General features: G+C 55.1%; 1 protein-coding gene across 5 annotated transcripts in view; it reads left to right on the top strand.

The window, feature by feature from the left end:
• rassf2a (Ras association domain family member 2a) overlaps positions 1-20,454 on the top strand; it is a 30,902-nt gene extending 10,448 nt beyond the window's left edge. For 4 of the 5 annotated variants that reach the window (XM_088906863.1, XM_088906871.1, XM_088906898.1 and 1 more), the window contains exons 2-11: positions 2,253-2,376; positions 11,215-11,290; positions 14,019-14,170; positions 15,110-15,207; positions 16,246-16,394; positions 16,932-17,033; positions 17,852-17,903; positions 18,325-18,446; positions 18,525-18,622; positions 19,281-20,454. In XM_088906863.1, coding sequence (XP_088762989.1) covers positions 2,324-2,376; positions 11,215-11,290; positions 14,019-14,170; positions 15,110-15,207; positions 16,246-16,394; positions 16,932-17,033; positions 17,852-17,903; positions 18,325-18,446; positions 18,525-18,622; positions 19,281-19,350 — 972 coding nt within the window. In that variant the 5' untranslated portion in view covers positions 2,253-2,323 and the 3' untranslated portion in view covers positions 19,351-20,454. The remainder of the gene's footprint in view (positions 1-2,252; positions 2,377-11,214; positions 11,291-14,018; positions 14,171-15,109; positions 15,208-16,245; positions 16,395-16,931; positions 17,034-17,851; positions 17,904-18,324; positions 18,447-18,524; positions 18,623-19,280) is intronic. The other variant, XM_088906880.1, reaches the window with a different exon arrangement.
• Positions 20,455-22,162: the final 1,708 nt, after the last annotated feature.

Below are 22,162 nucleotides of genomic sequence, written 5' to 3'. Positions count from 1 at the left end.
ATTGAAATAAGGGGATGTCGGTCAGACAATGAGCAGCGCAAAAGCTCAGCGTTTCAGCAGCAACAGCCGCTGTATTGACTCATTGTACCATTGCTAACACATGCACTGTATCTGGATAGATCCCTTATGTGCATTTATACAAGCCAGATGTATCGTCACCGAAAGAACACTTCTGCTTCTGTAAGAAAAAGTTCTGCAAATGCAATTTGACATTTCCCCAGTGTGGTGTCTGGGTATCTCAGGGTATCTCAGTCTTTGCCCAGTCTCATAAGACACATTATGAGGTCCCCCTGCACTCCTCCTGCGCCTGCAGATGAAAAGGAATGTGGGAGTCCTCGTGGCCAAGGAGAACTCAGTTCCTGCTGATGCAAGTCGGGGTTGGTGGACCAGTAGGTGGCGCTCTTCCCTCTGGATCAGAATTTCCAAACCAATGCCCCAGTATGGGGACACTGTCCTGTGAATGAGACATTAAACTGGGGCCCTGATGTGCTGTACAAGCAAATGTACAAATGCAATGTCTTTGACTGCACAACATTTCATAACATAATATTTGTGATGAACTACTCTGTGAGCATTCTCTGCTCATCAACGTATGGGACCAAACCAGAATTTGGTGGGAAAAGAGATCTGTTGCAGAAACGTACTTCTGCAACCCTAATCTTTACCCACTGGTGACAGGATTGTGTCTTGGCAAACATCAGTGAAATTTCTTTCAGTTCCTTGGTAAGGAATAGAATTGCTAGAGGCAACGAACGCAGTGCTGATCCCAGCCTCAGCAAACATTGGATTGAAATTGAATTGTGGGAACTGAAAAAGAGACGTTCTTTTATTTTTCTGTCTCTGCGAGTTCCTTCATTTCTCACATGGACTGCGGTGTCCAGCTAACAGGAAATAAAGGGAATCGTCAGCTTTCACAACACAGCTTGTTCCACGCTCCCACAGCCTTTTGTGTAAAGAAGTGCTTTCTGTTTTCTGGTTTAAGTAAATTTCCACGTAGTTTCCGCTTATGTCTTCTGGCTTGTGTTTCACTGCTTCAGGTCCAGTAAAGGTAACGGTAAAGTAAAGCAACAGTTTACCTTCTACTGGTAGGAGCTGGTGAGTAGTTCAAGCCAGTTCTTACTCATAAACCCCAGTTCGGACAGTCACAAACCAGTTGCTGGGCTGGGTGTGTCTGTGGATCTCATGGGCGTGGTTAAAGAGGTGAATGGCTCAGATGAGTGGGAGTGTCAAGGCAGAGCAACTAGGGGGGTGTGGCCATCGGCTGAGTCTTCGGAACTGCTGGGGTTTACGAGCTGGGGCACCATTCAATAAAAAAATCATTGCAGATTCCAGTTTTCGAAAAGAACGAAACAGTGGTGGGCCGTCCTGATCCTGCAGGGCCAGTGTGTCTGCAGGGTTTCAGTAACGAGCTCAATCCTCTCGTTACTGGCTTAGCGGGACAGGTCGCCACCTTCTCCCAGCAACCCAGCAGAAACACCAGCCCTCCGGGACACGGAATTGGACGCTCCTGGAATCTGCAATGAAATCTGCAAGAAAATAAGGAATCTGCAATGATCAGTTCTTTCTCGGTCTTGTCTGCACCGAAAGGGGCAAACTGCTTAACTGGAGTGGTCTGAACTGCGTGTTGGGGCTGAGTTTGAATGATGGGGAACCGTTCTGTAAACCGAAACCAGAAGTGATGTCCAGGACTAACCACTGGCTAACTGTTGACTGTTCATTAGAATTTATGCATTATCCTTGTCATAGCAGCAGGGCCTCTGAACCTGACTCTGGTCATGAGAGCAGCATGAGACTGAAGTTAGTGATGTGTGAGCGTCTGTCTGTCTGCAGCCGGTGACTCCAGTCCTCTCCCGGTCTTACCAGCAGCCTTTCTGTGCTTTGAAACAATGTGGCTGTGTGTCTGCGTGTTGGTGAAAGTTCATTTTGAACAGGAGGACAGAACTGCACAAAAAGTCTCCACAAATAGAAGCTCCCGACAGACATGTCAAACATGTGAATTCATGGTTTTTATAAGCTGAGTGGCACCTTCTTTTAACTCTGGAAATGCCACGGTTTTGGTCCTTTTCTTCCCCCAGTGTGGAGTTTCATTTCAGAGTGGAAAGGAAACCAAGTAGTGGGGGGTCAATGGGAAGGAAGATAGTCTGGTGATTTTTTTTCAGTGGTGTTCTCTTGGTTGAATGGTTGTGTTTTATGTGTTTTAATCTTTCTCTCTTTTTCCTCTCCCACCTTTCTCACTCCCCCCATTTCTCCAGATTCACTGTCCTCAGCTCCCTCCGTCTCTCTCCGCACAGCTCTGCCGATGTGTCTCCCTGGCTGACGGACGATGGATAACAGGCAGGACGTGGTTCAGGTCGGAGAAAATAAGTTCATCAGCAAGTAAGAGTCCCGCTCTACCCCTCTCTCACACACACACACACACACACACACAGAGCCCTCCCGCTGTACCTCTCACACACACACACACACAATGCCCTCCTGCTGAACCACACACACACACACACACACACAGAGCCCTCCCGCTGTACCTCTCACACACACACACACACACAGAGCCCTCCCGCTGTACCTCTCACACACACACACACACAGAGCCCTCCCGCTGTACCTCTCACACACACACACACACACAGAGCCCTCCCGCTGTACCTCTCACACACACACACACACACAGAGCCCTCCCGCTGTACCTCTCACACACACACACACAGAGCCCTCCTGCTGTACCTCTCACACACACACACACACAGAGCCCTCCCGCTGTACCTCTCACACACACACACACACACACACAGAGCCCTCCCGCTGTACCTCTCACACACACACACACACACACAGAGCCCTCCCGCTGTACCTCTCACACACACACAGAGCCCTCCCGCTGTACCACACACACACACACAGAGCCCTCCCGCTGTACCACACACACACACACAGAGCCCTCCCGCTGTACCACACACACACACACAGAGCCCTCCCGCTGAACCACACACACACACAGAGCCCTCCCGCTGTACCACACACACACACACAGTGCCCTCCCGCTGTACCACACACACACACACAGAGCCCTCCGGCTGTACCACACACACACACACACAGAGCCCTCCCGCTGAACCACACACACACACACAGAGCCCTCCCGCTGAACCACACACACACACAGAGCCCTCCCGCTGAACCACACACACACACAGAGCCCTCCCGCTGTACCACACACACACACACAGTGCCCTCCGGCTGTACCACACACACACACACACAGAGCCCTCCCGCTGTACCACACACACACACACAGTGCCCTCCCGCTGTACCTCTCACACACACACACACACAGAGGCCTACCACTGTACCACACACACACACAGAGCCCTCCCGCTGAACCACACACACACACACAGAGCCCTCCAGCTGTACCACACACACACACACAGAGCCCTCCCGCTGTACCTCTCACACACACACACACACACAGAGCCCTCCCGCTGTACCTCTCACACACACACACACACACACAGAGCCCTCCCGCTGTACCTCTCACACACACACACACAGAGCCCTCCTGCTGTACCTCTCACACACACACACACACAGAGCCCTCCCGCTGTACCTCTCACACACACACACACACACACACACACACACAGAGCCCCCCCGCTGTACCTCTCACACACACACACACACACGAGCCCTCCCGCTGTACCTCTCACACACACACAATGCCCTCCTGCTGTACCACACACACACACACAGAGCCCTCCCGCTGTACCACACACACACACACAGAGCCCTCCCGCTGTACCACACACACACACACAGAGCCCTCCCGCTGAACCACACACACACACAGAGCCCTCCCGCTGTACCACACACACACACACAGTGCCCTCCCGCTGTACCACACACACACACACAGAGCCCTCCGGCTGTACCACACACACACACACACAGAGCCCTCCCGCTGAACCACACACACACACACAGAGCCCTCCCGCTGAACCACACACACACACAGAGCCCTCCCGCTGAACCACACACACACACAGAGCCCTCCCGCTGTACCACACACACACACACAGTGCCCTCCGGCTGTACCACACACACACACACACAGAGCCCTCCCGCTGTACCACACACACACACACAGTGCCCTCCCGCTGTACCTCTCACACACACACACACACAGAGGCCTACCACTGTACCACACACACACACAGAGCCCTCCCGCTGAACCACACACACACACACAGAGCCCTCCAGCTGTACCACACACACACACACAGAGCCCTCCCACTGTACCACACACACACACAGAGCCCTCCCGCTGTCACACACACACACACACAGAGCCCTCCAGCTGAACCACACACACACACACAGAGCCCTCCCGCTGAACCACACACACACACAGAGTCCTCCCGCTGTACCACACACACACACACAGAGCCCTCCAGCTGTACCACACACACACACACAGAGCCCTCTGGCTGTACCACACACACACACACACAGAGCCCTCCCGCTGTACCACACACACACACACAGTGCCCTCCCGCTGTACCTCTCACACACACACACACACAGAGGCCTACCACTGTACCACACACACACACAGAGCCCTCCCGCTGAACCACACACACACACACAGAGCCCTCCCGCTGTACCACACACACACACACAGAGCCCTCCAGCTGAACCACACACACACACACAGAGCCCTCCCGCTGAACCACACACACACACACAGAGCCCTCCCGCTGAACCACACACACACACAGAGCCCTCCCGCTGTACCACACACACACACACAGAGCCCTCCCGCTGTACCACACACACACACACAGAGCCCTCCAGCTGAACCACACACACACACAGAGCCCTCCCGCTGTACCACACACACACACACAGAGCCCTCCCGCTGAACCACACACACACACAGAGCCCTCCCGCTGAACCACACACACACACACAGAGCCCTCCAGCTGTACCACACACACACACACAGAGCCCTCCCGCTGTACCACACACACACACACACACACACACACAGAGCCCTCCAGCTGTACCACACACACACACACAGAGCCCTCCCGCTGTACCACACACACACACACACACACACACAGAGCCCTCCAGCTGAACCACACACACACACAGAGCCCTCCCGCTGAACACACACACACACACACACACACACACACACACAGAGCCCTCCCGCTGTACCACACACACACACACAGTGCCCTCCGGCTGTACCACACACACACACACAGAGCCCTCCCGCTGTACCACACACACACACACACACACAGAGCCCTCCCGCTGTACCACACACACACACACACAGAGCCCTCCAGCTGAACCACACACACACACAGAGCCCTCCAGCTGAACACACACACACACACACACAGAGCCCTCCGGCTGAACACACACACACACACACACACACACACACAGACACAGAGCCCTCCCGCTGTACCACACACACACACACACACACACAGAGCCCTCCCGCTGAACCACACACACACACACAGAGCCCTCCCGCTGAACCACACACACACACACAGAGCCCTCCAGCTGAACCACACACATACACAGAGCCCTCCCGCTGTACCACACACACACACACACACAGAGCCCTCCAGCTGAACCACACACACACACACAGAGCCCTCCCGCTGTACCACACACAGACACAGAGCCCTCCCGCTGAACACACACACACACACACACACACAGAGCCCTCCCGCTGAACCACACACACACACACAGTGCCCTCCAGCTGAACCACACACACACACACAGTGCCCTCCCGCTGTACCACACACACACACACAGAGCCCTCCCGCTGTACCACACACGCACACACAGAGCCCTCCCGCTGTACCACACACACACACAGAGCCCTCCAGCTGAACCACACACACACACAGAGCCATCCTGCTGAACCACACACACACACACAGAGCCATCCCGCTGTACCACACACACACACACACAGAGCCCTCCCGCTGAACCACACACACACACACAGAGCCCTCCCGCTGTACCACACACACACACAGAGCCCTCCCGCTGTACCACACACACACACACAGAGCCCTCCCGCTGTACACACACACACACACACACAGAGCCCTCCCGCTGTACCACACACACACACACAGAGCCCTCCAGCTGAACCACACACACACACAGAGCCCTCCCGCTGTACCACACACACACACACAGAGCCCTCCCGCTGTACCACACACACACACACACAGAGCCCTCCCGCTGAACCACACACACACACACAGAGCCCTCCCGCTGTACCACACACACACACAGAGCCCTCCCGCTGTACCACACACACACACACAGAGCCCTCCCGCTGTACCACACACACACACAGAGCCCTCCCGCTGTACCACACACACACACACACACACAGAGCCCTCCCGCTGTACCACACACACACAGAGCCCTCCCGCTGTACCACACACACACACAGAGCCCTCCAGCTGAACCACACACACACACACACACAGAGCCCTCCCGCTGTACCACACACACACACACAGAGCCCTCCCGCTGTACCACACACACACACACAGAGCCCTCCCGCTGTACCACACACACACACACAGAGCCCTCCAGCTGAACCACACACACACACAGAGCCCTCCCGCTGTACCACACACACACACACACACAGAGCCCTCCCGCTGAACCACACACACACACACAGAGCCCCTCCCGCTGAACCACACACACACACACAGAGCCCTCCAGCTGTACCACACACACACACACAGAGCCCTCCCGCTGTACCACACACACACACACACACAGAGCCCTCCCGCTGTACCACACACACACACACACACACAGAGCCCTCCCGCTGAACCACACACACACACACAGAGCCCTCCCGCTGTACCACACACACACACACACAGAGCCCTCCAGCTGAACCACACACACACACAGAGCCCTCCAGCTGAACCACACACACACACACACAGAGCCCTCCGGCTGAACACACACACACACACACACACACACAGACACAGAGCCCTCCCGCTGTACCACACACACACACACACACACACAGAGCCCTCCCGCTGAACCACACACACACACACAGAGCCCTCCCGCTGAACCACACACACACACACAGAGCCCTCCAGCTGAACCACACACATACACAGAGCCCTCCCGCTGTACCACACACACACACACACACAGAGCCCTCCAGCTGAACCACACACACACACACAGAGCCCTCCCGCTGTACCACACACACACACAGAGCCCTCCCGCTGAACCACACACACACACACACACACACAGAGCCCTCCCGCTGAACCACACACACACACAGAGCCCTCCCGCTGAACCACACACACACACACACACACACAGAGCCCTCCCGCTGAACCACACACACACACAGAGCCCTCCAGCTGAACCACACACACACACAGAGCCCTCCCGCTGAACCACACACACACACACAGAGCCCTCCCGCTGAACCACACACACACACACAGAGCCCTCCCGCTGTACCACACACACACACACACAGAGCCCTCCCGCTGTACCACACACACACACACAGAGCCCTCCCGCTGAACCACACACACACACACAGTGCCCTCCAGCTGAACCACACACACACACACAGTGCCCTCCCGCTGTACCACACACACACACACAGAGCCCTCCCGCTGTACCACACACACACACACAGTGCCCTCCCGCTGTACCACACACACACACACACAGAGCCCTCCCGCTGAACCACACACACACACAGAGCCCTCCAGCTGAACCACACACACAGAGCCCTCCCGCTGAACCACACACACACACACACAGAGCCCTCCCGCTGAACCACACACACACACACAGAGCCCTCCCGCTGAACCACACACACACACACAGAGCCCTCCCGCTGTACCACACACACACACACAGAGCCCTCCCGCTGTACCACACACACACACACAGAGCCCTCCCGCTGAACCACACACACACACACAGTGCCCTCCAGCTGAACCACACACACACACACAGTGCCCTCCCGCTGTACCACACACACACACACAGAGCCCTCCCGCTGTACCACACACGCACACACAGAGCCCTCCCGCTGTACCACACACACACACAGAGCCATCCTGCTGAACCACACACACACACAGAGCCATCCCGCTGTACCACACACACACACACAGAGCCCTCCCGCTGAACCACACACACACACACAGAGCCCTCCCGCTGTACCACACACACACACAGAGCCCTCCCGCTGTACCACACACACACACACAGAGCCCTCCCGCTGTACCACACACACACACACACAGAGCCCTCCCGCTGTACCACACACACACACACAGAGCCCTCCAGCTGAACCACACACACACACACACAGAGCCCTCCCGCTGTACCACACACACACACACAGAGCCCTCCCGCTGTACCACACACACACACACACAGAGCCCTCCCGCTGAACCACACACACACACACAGAGCCCTCCCGCTGTACCACACACACACACAGAGCCCTCCCGCTGTACCACACACACACACACACACAGAGCCCTCCCGCTGTACCACACACACACAGAGCCCTCCCGCTGTACCACACACACACACAGAGCCCTCCAGCTGAACCACACACACACACACACACAGAGCCCTCCCGCTGAACCACACACACACACACAGAGCCCTCCCGCTGAACCACACACACACACACAGAGCCCTCCCGCTGAACCACACACACACACAGAGCCCTCCCGCTGAACCACACACACACACACAGAGCCCTCCCGCTGAACCACACACACACACAGAGCCCTCCAGCTGAACCACACACACACACAGAGCCCTCCCGCTGAACCACACACACACACACACACAGAGCCCTCCCGCTGTACCACACACACACACACACAGAGCCCTCCAGCTGAACCACACACACACACAGAGCCCTCCCGCTGTACCACACACACACACACACACAGAGCCCTCCCGCTGAACCACACACACACACAGAGCCCTCCCGCTGAACCACACACACACACACAGAGCCCTCCAGCTGTACCACACACACACACACAGAGCCCTCCCGCTGTACCACACACACACACACACACACACACACACACACACACAGAGCCCTCCAGCTGAACCACACACACACAGAGCCCTCCCGCTGAACCACACACACACACACACACACACAGTGCCCTCCGGCTGTACCACACACACACACACAGTGCCCTCCGGCTGTACCACACACACACACACAGAGCCCTCCCGCTGTACCACACACACACACACACACACACACACACAGAGCCCTCCCGCTGAACCACACACACACACACAGTGCCCTCCCGCTGTACCACACACACACACACAGAGCCCTCCCGCTGTACCACACACACACACAGAGCCCTCCCGCTGTACCACACACACACACACAGAGCCCTCCCGCTGTACCACACACACACACACAGAGCCCTCCAGCTGAACCACACACACACACAGAGCCCTCCAGCTGAACACACACACACACACACACACACAGAGCCCTCCGGCTGAACACACACACACACACACACACACACACAGACACAGAGCCCTCCCGCTGTACCACACACACACACACACACACACACACAGAGCCCTCCCGCTGAACCACACACACACACACAGAGCCCTCCCGCTGAACCACACACACACACAGAGCCCTCCCGCTGTACCACACACACACACACAGAGCCCTCACGCTGTACCACACACACACACACAGAGCCCTCCCGCTGTACCACACACACACACACACAGTGCCCTCCCGCTGTACACACACACACACACACAGAGCCCTCCCGCTGAACCACACACACACACAGAGCCCTCCCGCTGAACCACACACACACACAGAGCCCTCCCGCTGAACCACACACACACACACAGAGCCCTCCCGCTGAACCACACACACACACAGAGCCCTCCCGCTGTACCACACACACACACACAGAGCCCTCCAGCTGAACCACACACACACACACTGTGCCCTCCAGCTGAACCACACACACACACACTGTGCCCTCCCGCTGTACCACACACGCACACACAGAGCCCTCCCGCTGTACCACACACACACACAGAGCCCTCCCGCTGTACCACACACACACACAGAGCCCTCCAGCTGAACCACACACACACACAGAGCCCTCCTGCTGAACCACACACACACACACACAGAGCCCTCCCGCTGAACCACACACACACACACAGAGCCCTCCCGCTGTACCACACACACACACAGAGCCCTCCCGCTGTACCACACACACACACACAGAGCCCTCCCGCTGTACCACACACACACACACACACAGAGCCCTCCCGCTGTACCACACACACACACACATAGAGCCCTCCAGCTGAACCACACACACACACACACACAGAGCCCTCCCGCTGTACCACACACACACACACAGAGCCCTCCCGCTGTACCACACACACACACACAGAGCCCTCCCGCTGAACCACACACACACACACAGAGCCCTCCCGCTGAACCACACACACACACACACAGAGCCCTCCCGCTGTACCACACACACACACAGAGCCCTCCAGCTGAACCACACACACACACACAGAGCCCTCCCGCTGTACCACACACACACACAGAGCCCTCCCGCTGTACCACACACACACACACAGAGCCCTCCCGCTGTACCACACACACACACACAGAGCCCTCCCGCTGTACCACACACACACACACAGAGCCCTCCCGCTGTACCACACACACACACACAGAGCCCTCCAGCTGAACCACACACACACACACACACACACAGAGCCCTCCTGCTGAACCACACACACACACACAGAGCCCTCCCGCTGTACCACACACACACACACAGTGCCCTCCGGCTGTACAGAGACCAGATCACACATGTGACACATCTCAATGCAAGAGGTCACAGCACAGTTCAGTGTAGTTTTGACACAGGTTTGTGGTGATGACCCTCCACTCAGCGGAGCATGAGCTGGCAGCAGTGTGCTCTCAATCCCTCATTACTCAGGCGCCCGTTATTGTGACTGCTGGATCTCCTTGAGGTCAGCCTTTGGCTGAAGTTGGCATGTTGCCCATTGTGGTGCTGGGGCTGATGGTCTGTCCTGTGTCTGTAGGAGTGCTCTGCTGTCACACCTCAAAACCTACAATCTCTACTATGAGGGACAGAATCTACAGCTGCGACACAGAGAGGTAAGAGCTGTGCCATCTGTTCAGTTGCTAATTAGCGTAATTAGTTCTAATGGCAGAGCTCCAGTTTTCCCTTTGTCTCCACCTCTCAACACTTGGTCACACTACCCCCTTTCCCCTCTTTCTCAGTTATTACCTGCCTCTCCTTCTCTCCCAGCCCACACTGCCTCTCTCCCAGTGTCTCAGCTCTAACCACCAGCCCACACTGCCCCTCTCTCTCTCCCAATGACTCAGCTCTAACCACTAGCCCACACTGCCTCTCTCCCAGTGTCTCAGCTCTAACCACTAGCCCACACTGCCTCCCTCTCTCTCTCCCAGTCTCTCAGCTCTAACCACTAGCCCACACTGCCTCCCTCTCTCTCTCTCCCAGTGTCTCAGCTCTAACCACTAGCCCACACTGCCTCCCTCTCTCTCTCCCAGTCTCTCAGCTCTAACCACTAGCCCACACTGCCTCCCTCTCTCTCTCCCAGTCTCTCAGCTCTAACCACTAGCCCACACTGCCTCCCTCTCTCTCTCCCAGTGTCTCAGCTCTAACCACTAGCCCACACTGCCTCCCTCTCTCTCTCCCAGTGTCTCAGCTCTAACCACTAGCCCACACTGCCTCTCCCTCTCTCTCTCCCAGTGTCTCAGCTCTAACCACTAGCCCACACTGCCTCCCTCTCTCTCTCTCCCAGTCCCTCAGCTCTAACCACTAGCCCACACTGCCTCTCCCTCTCACTCTCCCAGTGTCTCAGCTCTAACCACTAGCCCACACTGCCTCTCCCTCTCTCTCTCCCAGTGTCTCAGCTCTAACCACTAGCCCACACTGCCTCTCTCTCTCTCTCTCCCAGTGTCTCAGCTCTAACCACTAGCCCACACTGCCTCTCTCTCTCTCTCTCCCAGTGTCTCAGCTCTAACCACTAGCCCACACTGCCTCTCCCTCTCTCTCCCAGTGTCTCAGCTCTAACCACTAGCCCACACTGCCTCCCTCTCTCTCTCCCAGTGTCTCAGCTCTAACCACTAGCCCACACTGCCTCTCTCTCTCTCCCAGTGTCTCAGCTCTAACCACTAGCCCACACTGCCTCCCTCTCTCTCTCCCAGTGTCTCAGCTCTAACCACTAGCCCACACTGCCTCTCCCTCTCTCTCCCAGTGTCTCAGCTCTAACCACTAGCCCACACTACCTCCCTTTCTCTCTCTCCCAGTCCCTCAGCTCTAACCACTAGCCCACACTGCCTCTCCCTCTCTCTCCCAGTGTCTCAGCTCTAACCACTAGCCCACACTGCCTCTCCCTCTCTCTCCCAGTGTCTCAGCTCTAACCACTAGCCCACACTGCCTCCCTCTCTCTCTCTCCCAGTCCCTCAGCTCTAACCACTAGCCCACACTGCCTCCCTCTCTCTCTCCCAGTGTCTCAGCTCTAACCACTAGCCCACACTGCCTCCCTCTCTCTCTCCCAGTGTCTCAGCTCTAACCACTAGCCCACACTGCCTCCCTCTCTCTCTCTCCCAGTGTCTCAGCTCTAACCACTAGCCCACACTGCCTCCCTCTCTCTCTCCCAGTGTCTCAGCTCTAACCACTAGCCCACACTGCCTCTCCCTCTCTCTCTCCCAGTCTCTCAGCTCTAACCACTAGCGCACACTGCCTCCCTCTCTCTCTCTCCCAGTGTCTCAGCTCTAACCACTAGCCCACACTGCCTCCCTCTCTCTCTCCCTGTGTCTCAGCTCTAACCACTAGCCCACACTGCCTCCCTCTCTCTCTCCCAGTGTCTCAGCTCTAACCACTAGCCCACACAGCCTCTCTCCCTCTCAGATATAACCAGTTGCCTAGACACCCTTCATCACTCTGTCTCAGGCTAAACATGTCATCTGTAACATCTGCTGCTGGCATCAGGTGTGGCTCGGTTTTTCCTTCACTGGGCCTCTTCTATAATTAATCATGCCCTGTGGTTTGGCAGGGGGCAATTACTCCGCGTGTGTCTGTGTGCACTTCTGCATGAGTACCCCCCACACACAGGCACCCTGCTCCCTCCCAGTGTGCACTGCAGGCCCGTACCCATTGAGAGAGAGCAGTACTGGTGAAATGCACACCAGATCGAGTGCTCCCACTCCCTACAGGTACTGTAATATCTTTCTAATACACAAGAGAGCCTTACGATGACTTGGGATCCTCTCCTGTTTGGGAGAGAAGCAAAACCTGCGGACAGAAGCACAACAAATCATTTTTGTTGTAGCTTCCTTGTGCGTTGTGAGTTGTCGCTGTGCGTTGTTATTTAACCCTTTCTGGTAGCGCGGCTCAGAGAACTTTCACCCACAAAACACAGTCTAGGATGTTTCCTAGCTTTCATTTGAAAGAAGAAAAAAACTGATTGTTTAGAAGAAAGAGAACGTTCCTCTCTTCATCCAAATAATAACCAAAAAACGGTTCTGGAGAGAGTGGCTACCGTCATCCCTCAGTTTCACTACAAAAAAAATACTCCAGGCATCCAGATTCTTTCCCTGAAGCTCTACAACACTCCCCACCGCTCTCTGAAACACCCTTAAACACACAGACTCCACTACCTCAGCCGATGATCTCCCACATTAAGCCCATGTGAGAATGTGTGCTGGACCTTATTCAATAATACAGTGACCTGACACCCAGGTGACCTCGTTCCTCGTCCGTGAGGCCCTGTTTGGTGCCCTCTAGTGGCGGGCGCTGGGAATGACAGTCCCTCCAGGAGTAACGCCCCTCACCGTGTTGTGTGTCCGTGGGCAGGAGGAAGGCGAGCTCATAGTGGAGGGGCTGCTCAACATCTCCTGGGGTCTCCGCCGGCCAATCAGGCTGCAGATGCAGGACGACAACGAGCGAATCAGACCGCCCCCCTCCTCCACCTCCTGGCACTCAGGCTGCACTCTGGATGCTCAGAGGTGAGGCTCGAACCCGGGACTCCTCCTCCTCCTCCTTGGTCCTTTGACTTTGGGAGTATGTACACTGCCGATCAGGATAAAATGCAAAAGTGGGAAGCTGGCCGAATGCGCCGGGTGAGGATTCAGTTTACTTCTCATCTGGATCCTGTCTGTTCCTACGCACTCACAGGACTAAGTGATAATCACATGTGTTTTTATATTAAAAAAATGGCTAGATCTCAGCTATCCTGACCAACACGTATCTAAAAATACAGTCTGTCTCACTTGCTGCAAGCCTGTCAGCACAGGGGTATCCTCAGGCTGGGGACGTCAGTGTGCAGCATGGTCAGTGAGAGGCATGCCCTCTTGTAAGGCCCTATGTGTGCAGCTTGGAGTGAGACGCAGGCTGAGTGACTCTGACAGGGGTCTGGGGGCTGTAGCTGTAGGCTGAGTTGATTGAACAATTCTCTTCCAAAATTAGGAGGGTTTACACAAGTAAAATAATGGGTCCCCAGTTGAGCTCTGGGATCTCGGGTTTGAGCCCGAGTCATGTCTCTGTGTGGAGGCTGTGATTCGAATTGCCCAGGAGGGGGCGCAGCTGGCTGGGCGGGGCTGTTCGGCCAGGGCTCCCCTCTGTGGCACGGTGACATAGCGCCCTCCTGTGGTCTCCTGGAGCCTCTGCTCCGAGAGGAACTGAGTGCCTCCGATCGTGGGGTTTGTACTGTAGCTCCAAGCTTCAAATCTGTTGATTGTATCAAAAGGTGATGACTGTAAAATTGAAAACAATAAGGATGCGTTTTGCGAATCTCTCGCAGACCATGTTACTTCCTTCCGTTTAACTGTCCTACCAGTTTCCTGTTTAGAATACAGCGAGGAAGTGTCCCATCGCCCGTTCCAGTACAGATGAATGCAGTTTTCTCCTTCTCTCTCTCCTCGCTCCCCCCTCCTCTCTGTGTTCAGCAAAGAGGGCTCCCAGCTGGCCCCGCCGGCCATCCAGGTGACCGAAGCCGATGACCAATCAGACGGCAGCGCCGTGATGAAGGAGGAGGGCGAGGCAGGTAGGACTGTGGTGGAGGATGAGGGGGGCGAGTGGAGTGGGGTCCAGGGGGTGGAGGAAGAAAGCCGAAAGAGAGGGCGGCGCGGACGGACAGAGGGGGTCTTGGGGGAGAGGGAGGCAGAGGGGGCAGGGGGGAAGAAGAGGGGAGGGAGGCTGGGGCTGGGCCGGAGGATGGGGAAGTCCGCTCCCTGTCGTTCTAATCAGACATCATGAGAAGAGGGACGTCGAGCTCCGGTAGCGCTGAAACACACAATCCTTCTCTTTCTGGGAGGCTGTTCTCGGGGGGGGATTGGCACACGAAACGGAAGAGCAGCCCCGTGGCTCTGTATCGAACGGGCAGCACCGTGGAGTGACATGAGAGGGCACTGCGTGGAGAGGAGTCTGTCGCAAGTGTACATCCTGTGGTTGTGTCACCTCAGATTGTATACAGAGCAGATTTAAGTTTTCCCTTGGTCACATAGTGGGTTTAAACTAACAGTTAATACAGCTCCCAATCCTACTGGGAGAGGGAGGAGGGAACTCAGTTGAACTGGCAGCCCAGTATGTGATCTCCTGTCACAGCCTGCGAAACAGTGAGCCTGTCTCCCAGGAATGTTTTATGTTAATTGTGCTTGTTTTGCTTTGGCAACACTGATTTTACTCATTGGTGATGCCAGTTAAGCACCTTGAATTGAACTGACTTGAATTAATAAAATCAAGGCCCTAGTTCTTCCCCACAGTATCGTTCTTAAGTCCAAGTGGTGGTGGGAGTTTCAATACCCAGCCATGTTATTGAAGTAGCTACCCCAAGAAGAAGCTGAATTAGTCCTCCAATCCACACAGGAGGCATTTATTTACACAAAGAGTGGTGGGGGTGTGGAACAAGCTGCCCACCCCTGTTTGTTGAGGTCAGTTTGCCGAGAAACAGCTGGATGAGATTGTTGCATCAGTGGCTACTACTAATTTATTCTGCTAACTAATAATTCCGGTTAACGTTTCAAGCTGCCCTCGCCTCCACCATTCCTGCTCTCCCAACCCCCTCCTGTCCGTTGTCGCCCAGGTGACGAAGACCAGGAGGACTCCCCCCAGCTGCTCCGGACGAAGAGCGACGCAGGGGTGTGGCGCAGAGGGAAGAGACGGACGCCCAGCGACCAGCGGCGACTCAGATGCCACCGGTTCTCCATCAACGGCCACTACTACAACCACAAGGCAGGGCTGGTCTCCACAGCAACGGGCTCGTCACACACACGTGTGCACAAGCAGGGGGTGCTGGGCTGGAGTGGGCTGTGGTTAGATAGGGGCCTTTTTGGCTTTCATTGAAAGAGCAAAGCCGGCTTGCCCTGCCAAGAGATGCCAGCAGGCGTTACAGCTGGGTGGTACTGGGGAGCTGGCTAGGGGCCAAAACCTGATTGGCTGGACTGGGGATAGACAGGCTCCTCACCCTCCACCTGGACAACCAATCACCTTTCAGCTCCTTGCAATGTCCAGAGGCTGCCCCTCCCCCTCACACATGAGCGCAGACCCAGAGTCACTGCCATCCCCACGTTTACTGGGAGCACCACAGAAAGTATTTGTTCATTCCACAGGCGGGGAAAACGGGAACGGGGAATTTGGCTTCAAAGCAGTAGCAGTAGTTATGGTTCTAAAGAGATTGCAAGACAAAGGAATTGAATATAATATGAGTTTTGTCACACAAGTGAGGACCTTGTCGAACCCAAGTTCACCCCAGGCTGCTCTCTCCCACAGACGTCTGTCTTCACACCCGCGTTTGGCTCCGTGACCAACGTGCGGATCAACAGCACCATGACGACGCCGCAGATCCTAAGGCTGCTCCTCAACAAGTTCAAGGTAAGATCAATCCACTGAGCTCTGCGCTGCCTACCAGGAGTCTCCTCACAGACTGCTCCCTGCGTAGGATATTCACCACTGTCGGCAGTCCTGTGGTTATTCCTTTTCCTGATTAGCATGATTCCACAACATCGTTAGGAAACGCGCTGAATGCCACTGACTTCACTGATTGCTCATTACCAGAGAATTCAGTGGACGTGCTCTTCCCTGGAGCTCAGTCCTGAGCTCTGAGCCGCTCCCTGCAAACTATTTCATTTGCAAGCTCCAAGCTGACGGGAATAAGAGCCTGCTGCTAACGGAGAGGAGAGAATCCGGCCTACAGTACTTTTCCATCTTGGATCATGTCTGTGTGGAGCCTGCATGTTCCTTACTCTGACAAGTGGGCGCATGGCTGGTCTGATCCAGTGCAGATTATATGAAACTGTGGGAGACCCCCCCTGCCCTTAAAAAAGATAGCCCCAGGGATCTTAGCAAATGAAATTGCACATGTTCTACACTGTGTGGTGTCACAGACCTTACCATATAATTAATATCAGGTCCTGCCCTCAAGAGGAGAAGCCCTCTCTCTATTACTAGGTCTTAGCACTTTATACTGACTGCTTCCCAAATCCCAAACACTCCTAAAACACATCCCTGATTAACACCCATGTGCAAGTATGTAACCTACCGTCACCATTCATATGATGAATGACCTGACAAGTGGTGAAATATACAAGTGTTCGAAGTTTTTGTGGCCTCTAGTGGCGAGTCTGCTGCTATCAACGGCCCCTTCAGAGACCAGCCTGCCACAAGCCCCTCTCTGTGTCTCCCTCCTGCAGATCGAGAATTCCCCTGACGAGTTCTCACTGTACCTGGTGCACACCAGCGGGGGTAAGAGCACAGTCACCGCCCTCAGTCATCACCTTGGTGTGCCTTGGGGTGTGTGTGTCAGCGTGTGTGTGTCAGCGTGTGTGTCTGGGTTTTTGATAGGGTTTTTTAAGGGTCAGGGTCCCGGGGGTGTTTGGGGTTCAGTGTCTGAGGAGCAGTAGGGGTCAGTGTCTCGGGGGGTGTGTGGGCTTCGGGGTCTCGGGGGGTGTGTGGGCTTCGGGGTCTCGGGGGGTGTGTGGGGTTCAGTGTCTCGGGGGGTGTGTGGGGTTCAGTGTCTCGGGAGGTGTGTGGGGTTCGGGGTCTCGGGAGGTGTGTGGGGTTCGGGGTCTCGGGGGGTGTGTGGGGTTCGGGGTCTCGGGAGGTGTGTGGGGTTCAGGGTCTGGGCTGGCGAGTCTCAGTGTCTTGCCCCCTCTGCTTGCTCCAGAGCGGCAGGAGCTGAAGTCTACAGACCACCCTCTGGCTGTGCGCGTCCTGCAGGGCCCCTGCGAGCAGGTCAGCAAGATCTTCCTGATGGAGAAGGACCTGGGCGAGGAGGTCACCTACGACGTGAGTCCACACGCTGCGGGGTCACAGAGCGCCCTCCAGATGGGACAGTCTCTCACCCCTCTCCTCTCCCTCTCCCAGGTGGCTCAGTACATTAAGTTCGAGATGCCAGTGCTGCGCAGTTTCATCGCCAAGCTGCAGGAGGAGGAGGATCGGGAGGTGCAGAAACTGAAGACTAAGTAAGTAGATTACAGTCTGGGTGGCATCGAACGCCACAGGAGCGTAGCGTTGCAGTGTAGTAAAAAGAGCAGAATACTGCACTGTTCCACCAGGACTGAGTGACCAGGTGTGGTACCACAGCTGTCCACCAGATGGAGCTCTTGTTGCAAAAACTGCATGTCCTGCTTCCTGAAGCCCTAACTGAGCCTCATTCAGAAGCGTTAAAGCAAATCTTCGATCCACTAGCCAGTCACTCATACGCCTCACAGCAGGCTCACATGGCGTGGAAGGAAGAGGCCCTAACCAACAACATGCAGTACCTGCTCCGACAATTGCAAATGGTCGGCAGGTTAGAGTTTGGGTTTACTCTGGAGAAAGTAATTAAGCAGAATGACAAGCCAGAGAAACAAACTGCAAGAAAAATCGTCTTCTTTCTCTCTTCCATCTTCTCAATTCACAACTAAGCAAAGCAAGAGGCAATAAAGACCCACAACTGCACCTGGACATTAATAGCAACAGTGTGATAAATGACACACACTGAACAATCAGCTGGACAGTCCACTGCTCGTCCACGAGGAGAAATTCAGTGTGTCACCGCACATTCACGTGACTACCAGTGCACAGCAGAAACGATAAAGCGCTGTTAAGCGCCCACTCTCTGTGTCTGTCTCTCTCCAGGTACACGGCCCTGCGCTCTTTGATTCAGAGGCAGCTCCAGTGCGCGTCAGAGGGGCCCACCTCCATGTGACCACCCCTCGGAGCCCCTCCCCTCCTCGCACAGCCCTCCCCCTCCCCAGCATCGTTCCACTCCTCCCTCTCTCTCTCCTCTGCCTTCACTCCCTTTTCTGCCTCACACTGCTCCACTCCGCTCCACTCTGCCCACCCCTGTGGCTCTGCAGCCGCAGGCACTCTGCTTTTCTGTGGGAAGAGTTTTGCTCCCAATATCCCTGCATACTCTGGTACCCTCTGATATCGTCATGGCAACCCCCAGCCAATGCCATGGCAACCAGTATCCTCTGTGATGCAAGTGAACTGTAGTAACTTGTGAAGAACAGCAATAATAAGTATGAATACCTTTTGTAGCACTTTTTATTCCTGTGGACTGTGTTCCTCTAATGAACAGAATGGCAGGTCAGAGAAATAAAAACCAAGCTTAAAGAAATGAAGCCCATGCTCCATAAGGGAGCTGGTCAGAGTCTCCACCCCCAGAAGGAAGTGTCAGTCAGAAAGAAGTGGGTTCTAGCTCTCCTCTCCTCTGGGGACAGGAGGCGTAATCCTCTTGCAGGACGTCCAGTCTCAGGCTGACCTCCCTGGCAGCAGTGGACTCTGTTTGCGCTTTGCCAGGTCTGGGTGTTTCTGGTGTTGGGGGTACTGGCATGGCCACAGTGCCCAGCCCCTTGACCTTCGCCTCTGTGTGATTCTGAAACTGTGACGACGCGACGGTTCACAATTCAGTTCATTTTATGTACACCCCCCTTTGTGGACCGCGCCGGTGACGTCGCCCTTCCCAGCACTGCTTTGCCTGATCAGTTTGGAAATAGAAGAGCCAAAAGGAGGGACTTCTGGTCCCGTGGGCTAACGTTTCGGCCCCAGTCTTCCTTCTCCCCCATTTTTTGGTCTTCTTGGGGAAACATGGAGCTTCGCTGTGTGTGTGTGTAAAAAGATTTTGATGTGTAGAATGTTCCTTGGGTGTCTGCTGAGTGTGCTCTCTGCTTCTGCGTTTGGACAGCTTTTTCCAGCCGACTGCGTTGTCCACCTTTGCTTAAAGATAAGACATGAGTGAGGAAAAGAAGTGCACATCATTTTTTTTTTCTGTAAGCGGATGCAATAATAAACTTTTTTTATTATTTAATTGAGATGTGTTGCACGATGCTGGGTGCTCTTTCAGGAAGATTGCACAGGACTATGCCTGGAGTATTGTGCTGTCCACTTTTAGGCCAGGTTTTGAACTGTCCGGAGGTGGGCTGAATTCTGCTAGCTTGTGCTGGCCTAGACTTGAGGTGGGCTGTACTGGTCAAGTATGTATGAGAGCTGGAATGGACTCACTTTCTTGGGTAGCACTAGACAACAACTGGCTGAATTGCACTAGACAACGTGCCTTGGGCTGGACTGAAGCGGAGTGATTTGATTCATGCTGAAACCTGAAATCCTGACCTTCCCTCCCAGGTGACACTGCTGCCCATTGTCCCTTGTTTTTCTTCATATTTGCAGTCTATGTCTGCAGTCCACTGAATTTAGAATTGTCAATAATTGAAGACTCGGATCATGGCAGCAGCTCCTGTACTGCACGGGCAGAATGAGGACCCACACATTTAGAATGAAGCCCTTACATGAGGTTGGCCAACCCTAGTCCTGGAGAGCCACAGATCAGCAGTTCCAACAGGTCACCCTCATCGCAATTATTTCCACACATTTGGAACAATCGAATTTGCCCAGCACAGCAGGTGATTTGCCCAGTTAAGAAGTTTAGAGATCATCTGGCCGATCCATTATGAGATGTCTGCTGACAGCTGGTAAGGGACGGGGCAGGAGGGCACAGGTGGGGATCACACTCCAGTGGGGATGCTAGTCCGCTCCAGGGACTTCTGTATCTGGCTTGTCTTTGTGAGGAACTCGGCACATCCTGAGAAAGACCCAGTGGGGAGCAGGTTTAAACATGCAAGCACCACACAAAAGGCACCCCAGTCTGGAATCGAACACAGTGAGGCAGCAGGCGTCACCGACTCACCATTCTTTCATCTATTAAAAGTGAAAGTACCAGCACCCCGTGTACAACCGGGGCCACAGCTATCCCTTCCTGATACAAGCAGGATAGATTCACTTGGATTAGTGCTTAAAAGGCTTTAGAAATGAAGGATTTTGGGGCGACCCATAAGAAGTGCTACATGGTAGCTGTGCTTATCCTGAGCTGGGATTGGGGACCCCTGCTGAAGTCCTGGAAGCCTGCCGGGTCATATGACAGGTGCTGCCACTCACCAGCTCTACGTGACTTCAGGACACTAGGGTCCTGAGGCCCACCAGATGAAATCCTGGGTACAGGTGACCCACAGGTGTACCACAGACCGACTTGCCCCTCCACCTGCGTGCGCATTCATCGTGTGGCACGCTGGACGCTCCACAGTGCCTCACAGGAGGAGCTCGTCTCTTGCATCACGGCCAAAAAAAAGACCCGGGCACCCCCCCCCCGGCCTGAAAGTGTTGTGCCAGCTGTATGCCAGTACTGGCAGAGTCCTAGCCACAGGTCTCCGGCTCGTTCCAGCAGAGCTGTGTGGAAGTGCATTTAAAACCCAGAACAAGCTGCCCAGCCATGTTGTTGAACATGCCTTCCTTCGCACAGACAGCTGGATGAGGGCCTGGGCCCTGAGCCCTGAGCCCTGAGCAGGCACCCCTCACTGGCACTGACTGAGTTACTAGAGAGCCCAGCCCAGCCACACCAGCCTGGAAACTCCTCCAGTGGCCCCCGCACCACAGCGCACACTGCCACACGGGCCTGGCTGGCCGTCTGGGTGTGGGGTTAGGAGACAGAGGGGTCAGAGAAGAGATGGGGCACAGCCAGGCAG

The sequence above is a fragment of the Atractosteus spatula genome, chromosome 2, assembly GCF_055471065.1.
Source record: "Atractosteus spatula isolate fAtrSpa1 chromosome 2, fAtrSpa1.hap1, whole genome shotgun sequence".
Lineage (NCBI taxonomy): Eukaryota > Metazoa > Chordata > Actinopteri > Semionotiformes > Lepisosteidae > Atractosteus > Atractosteus spatula.
The sequence above is the reverse complement of the archived record's forward strand: the minus strand, read 5'-3'. Positions and strand labels throughout refer to the sequence as shown.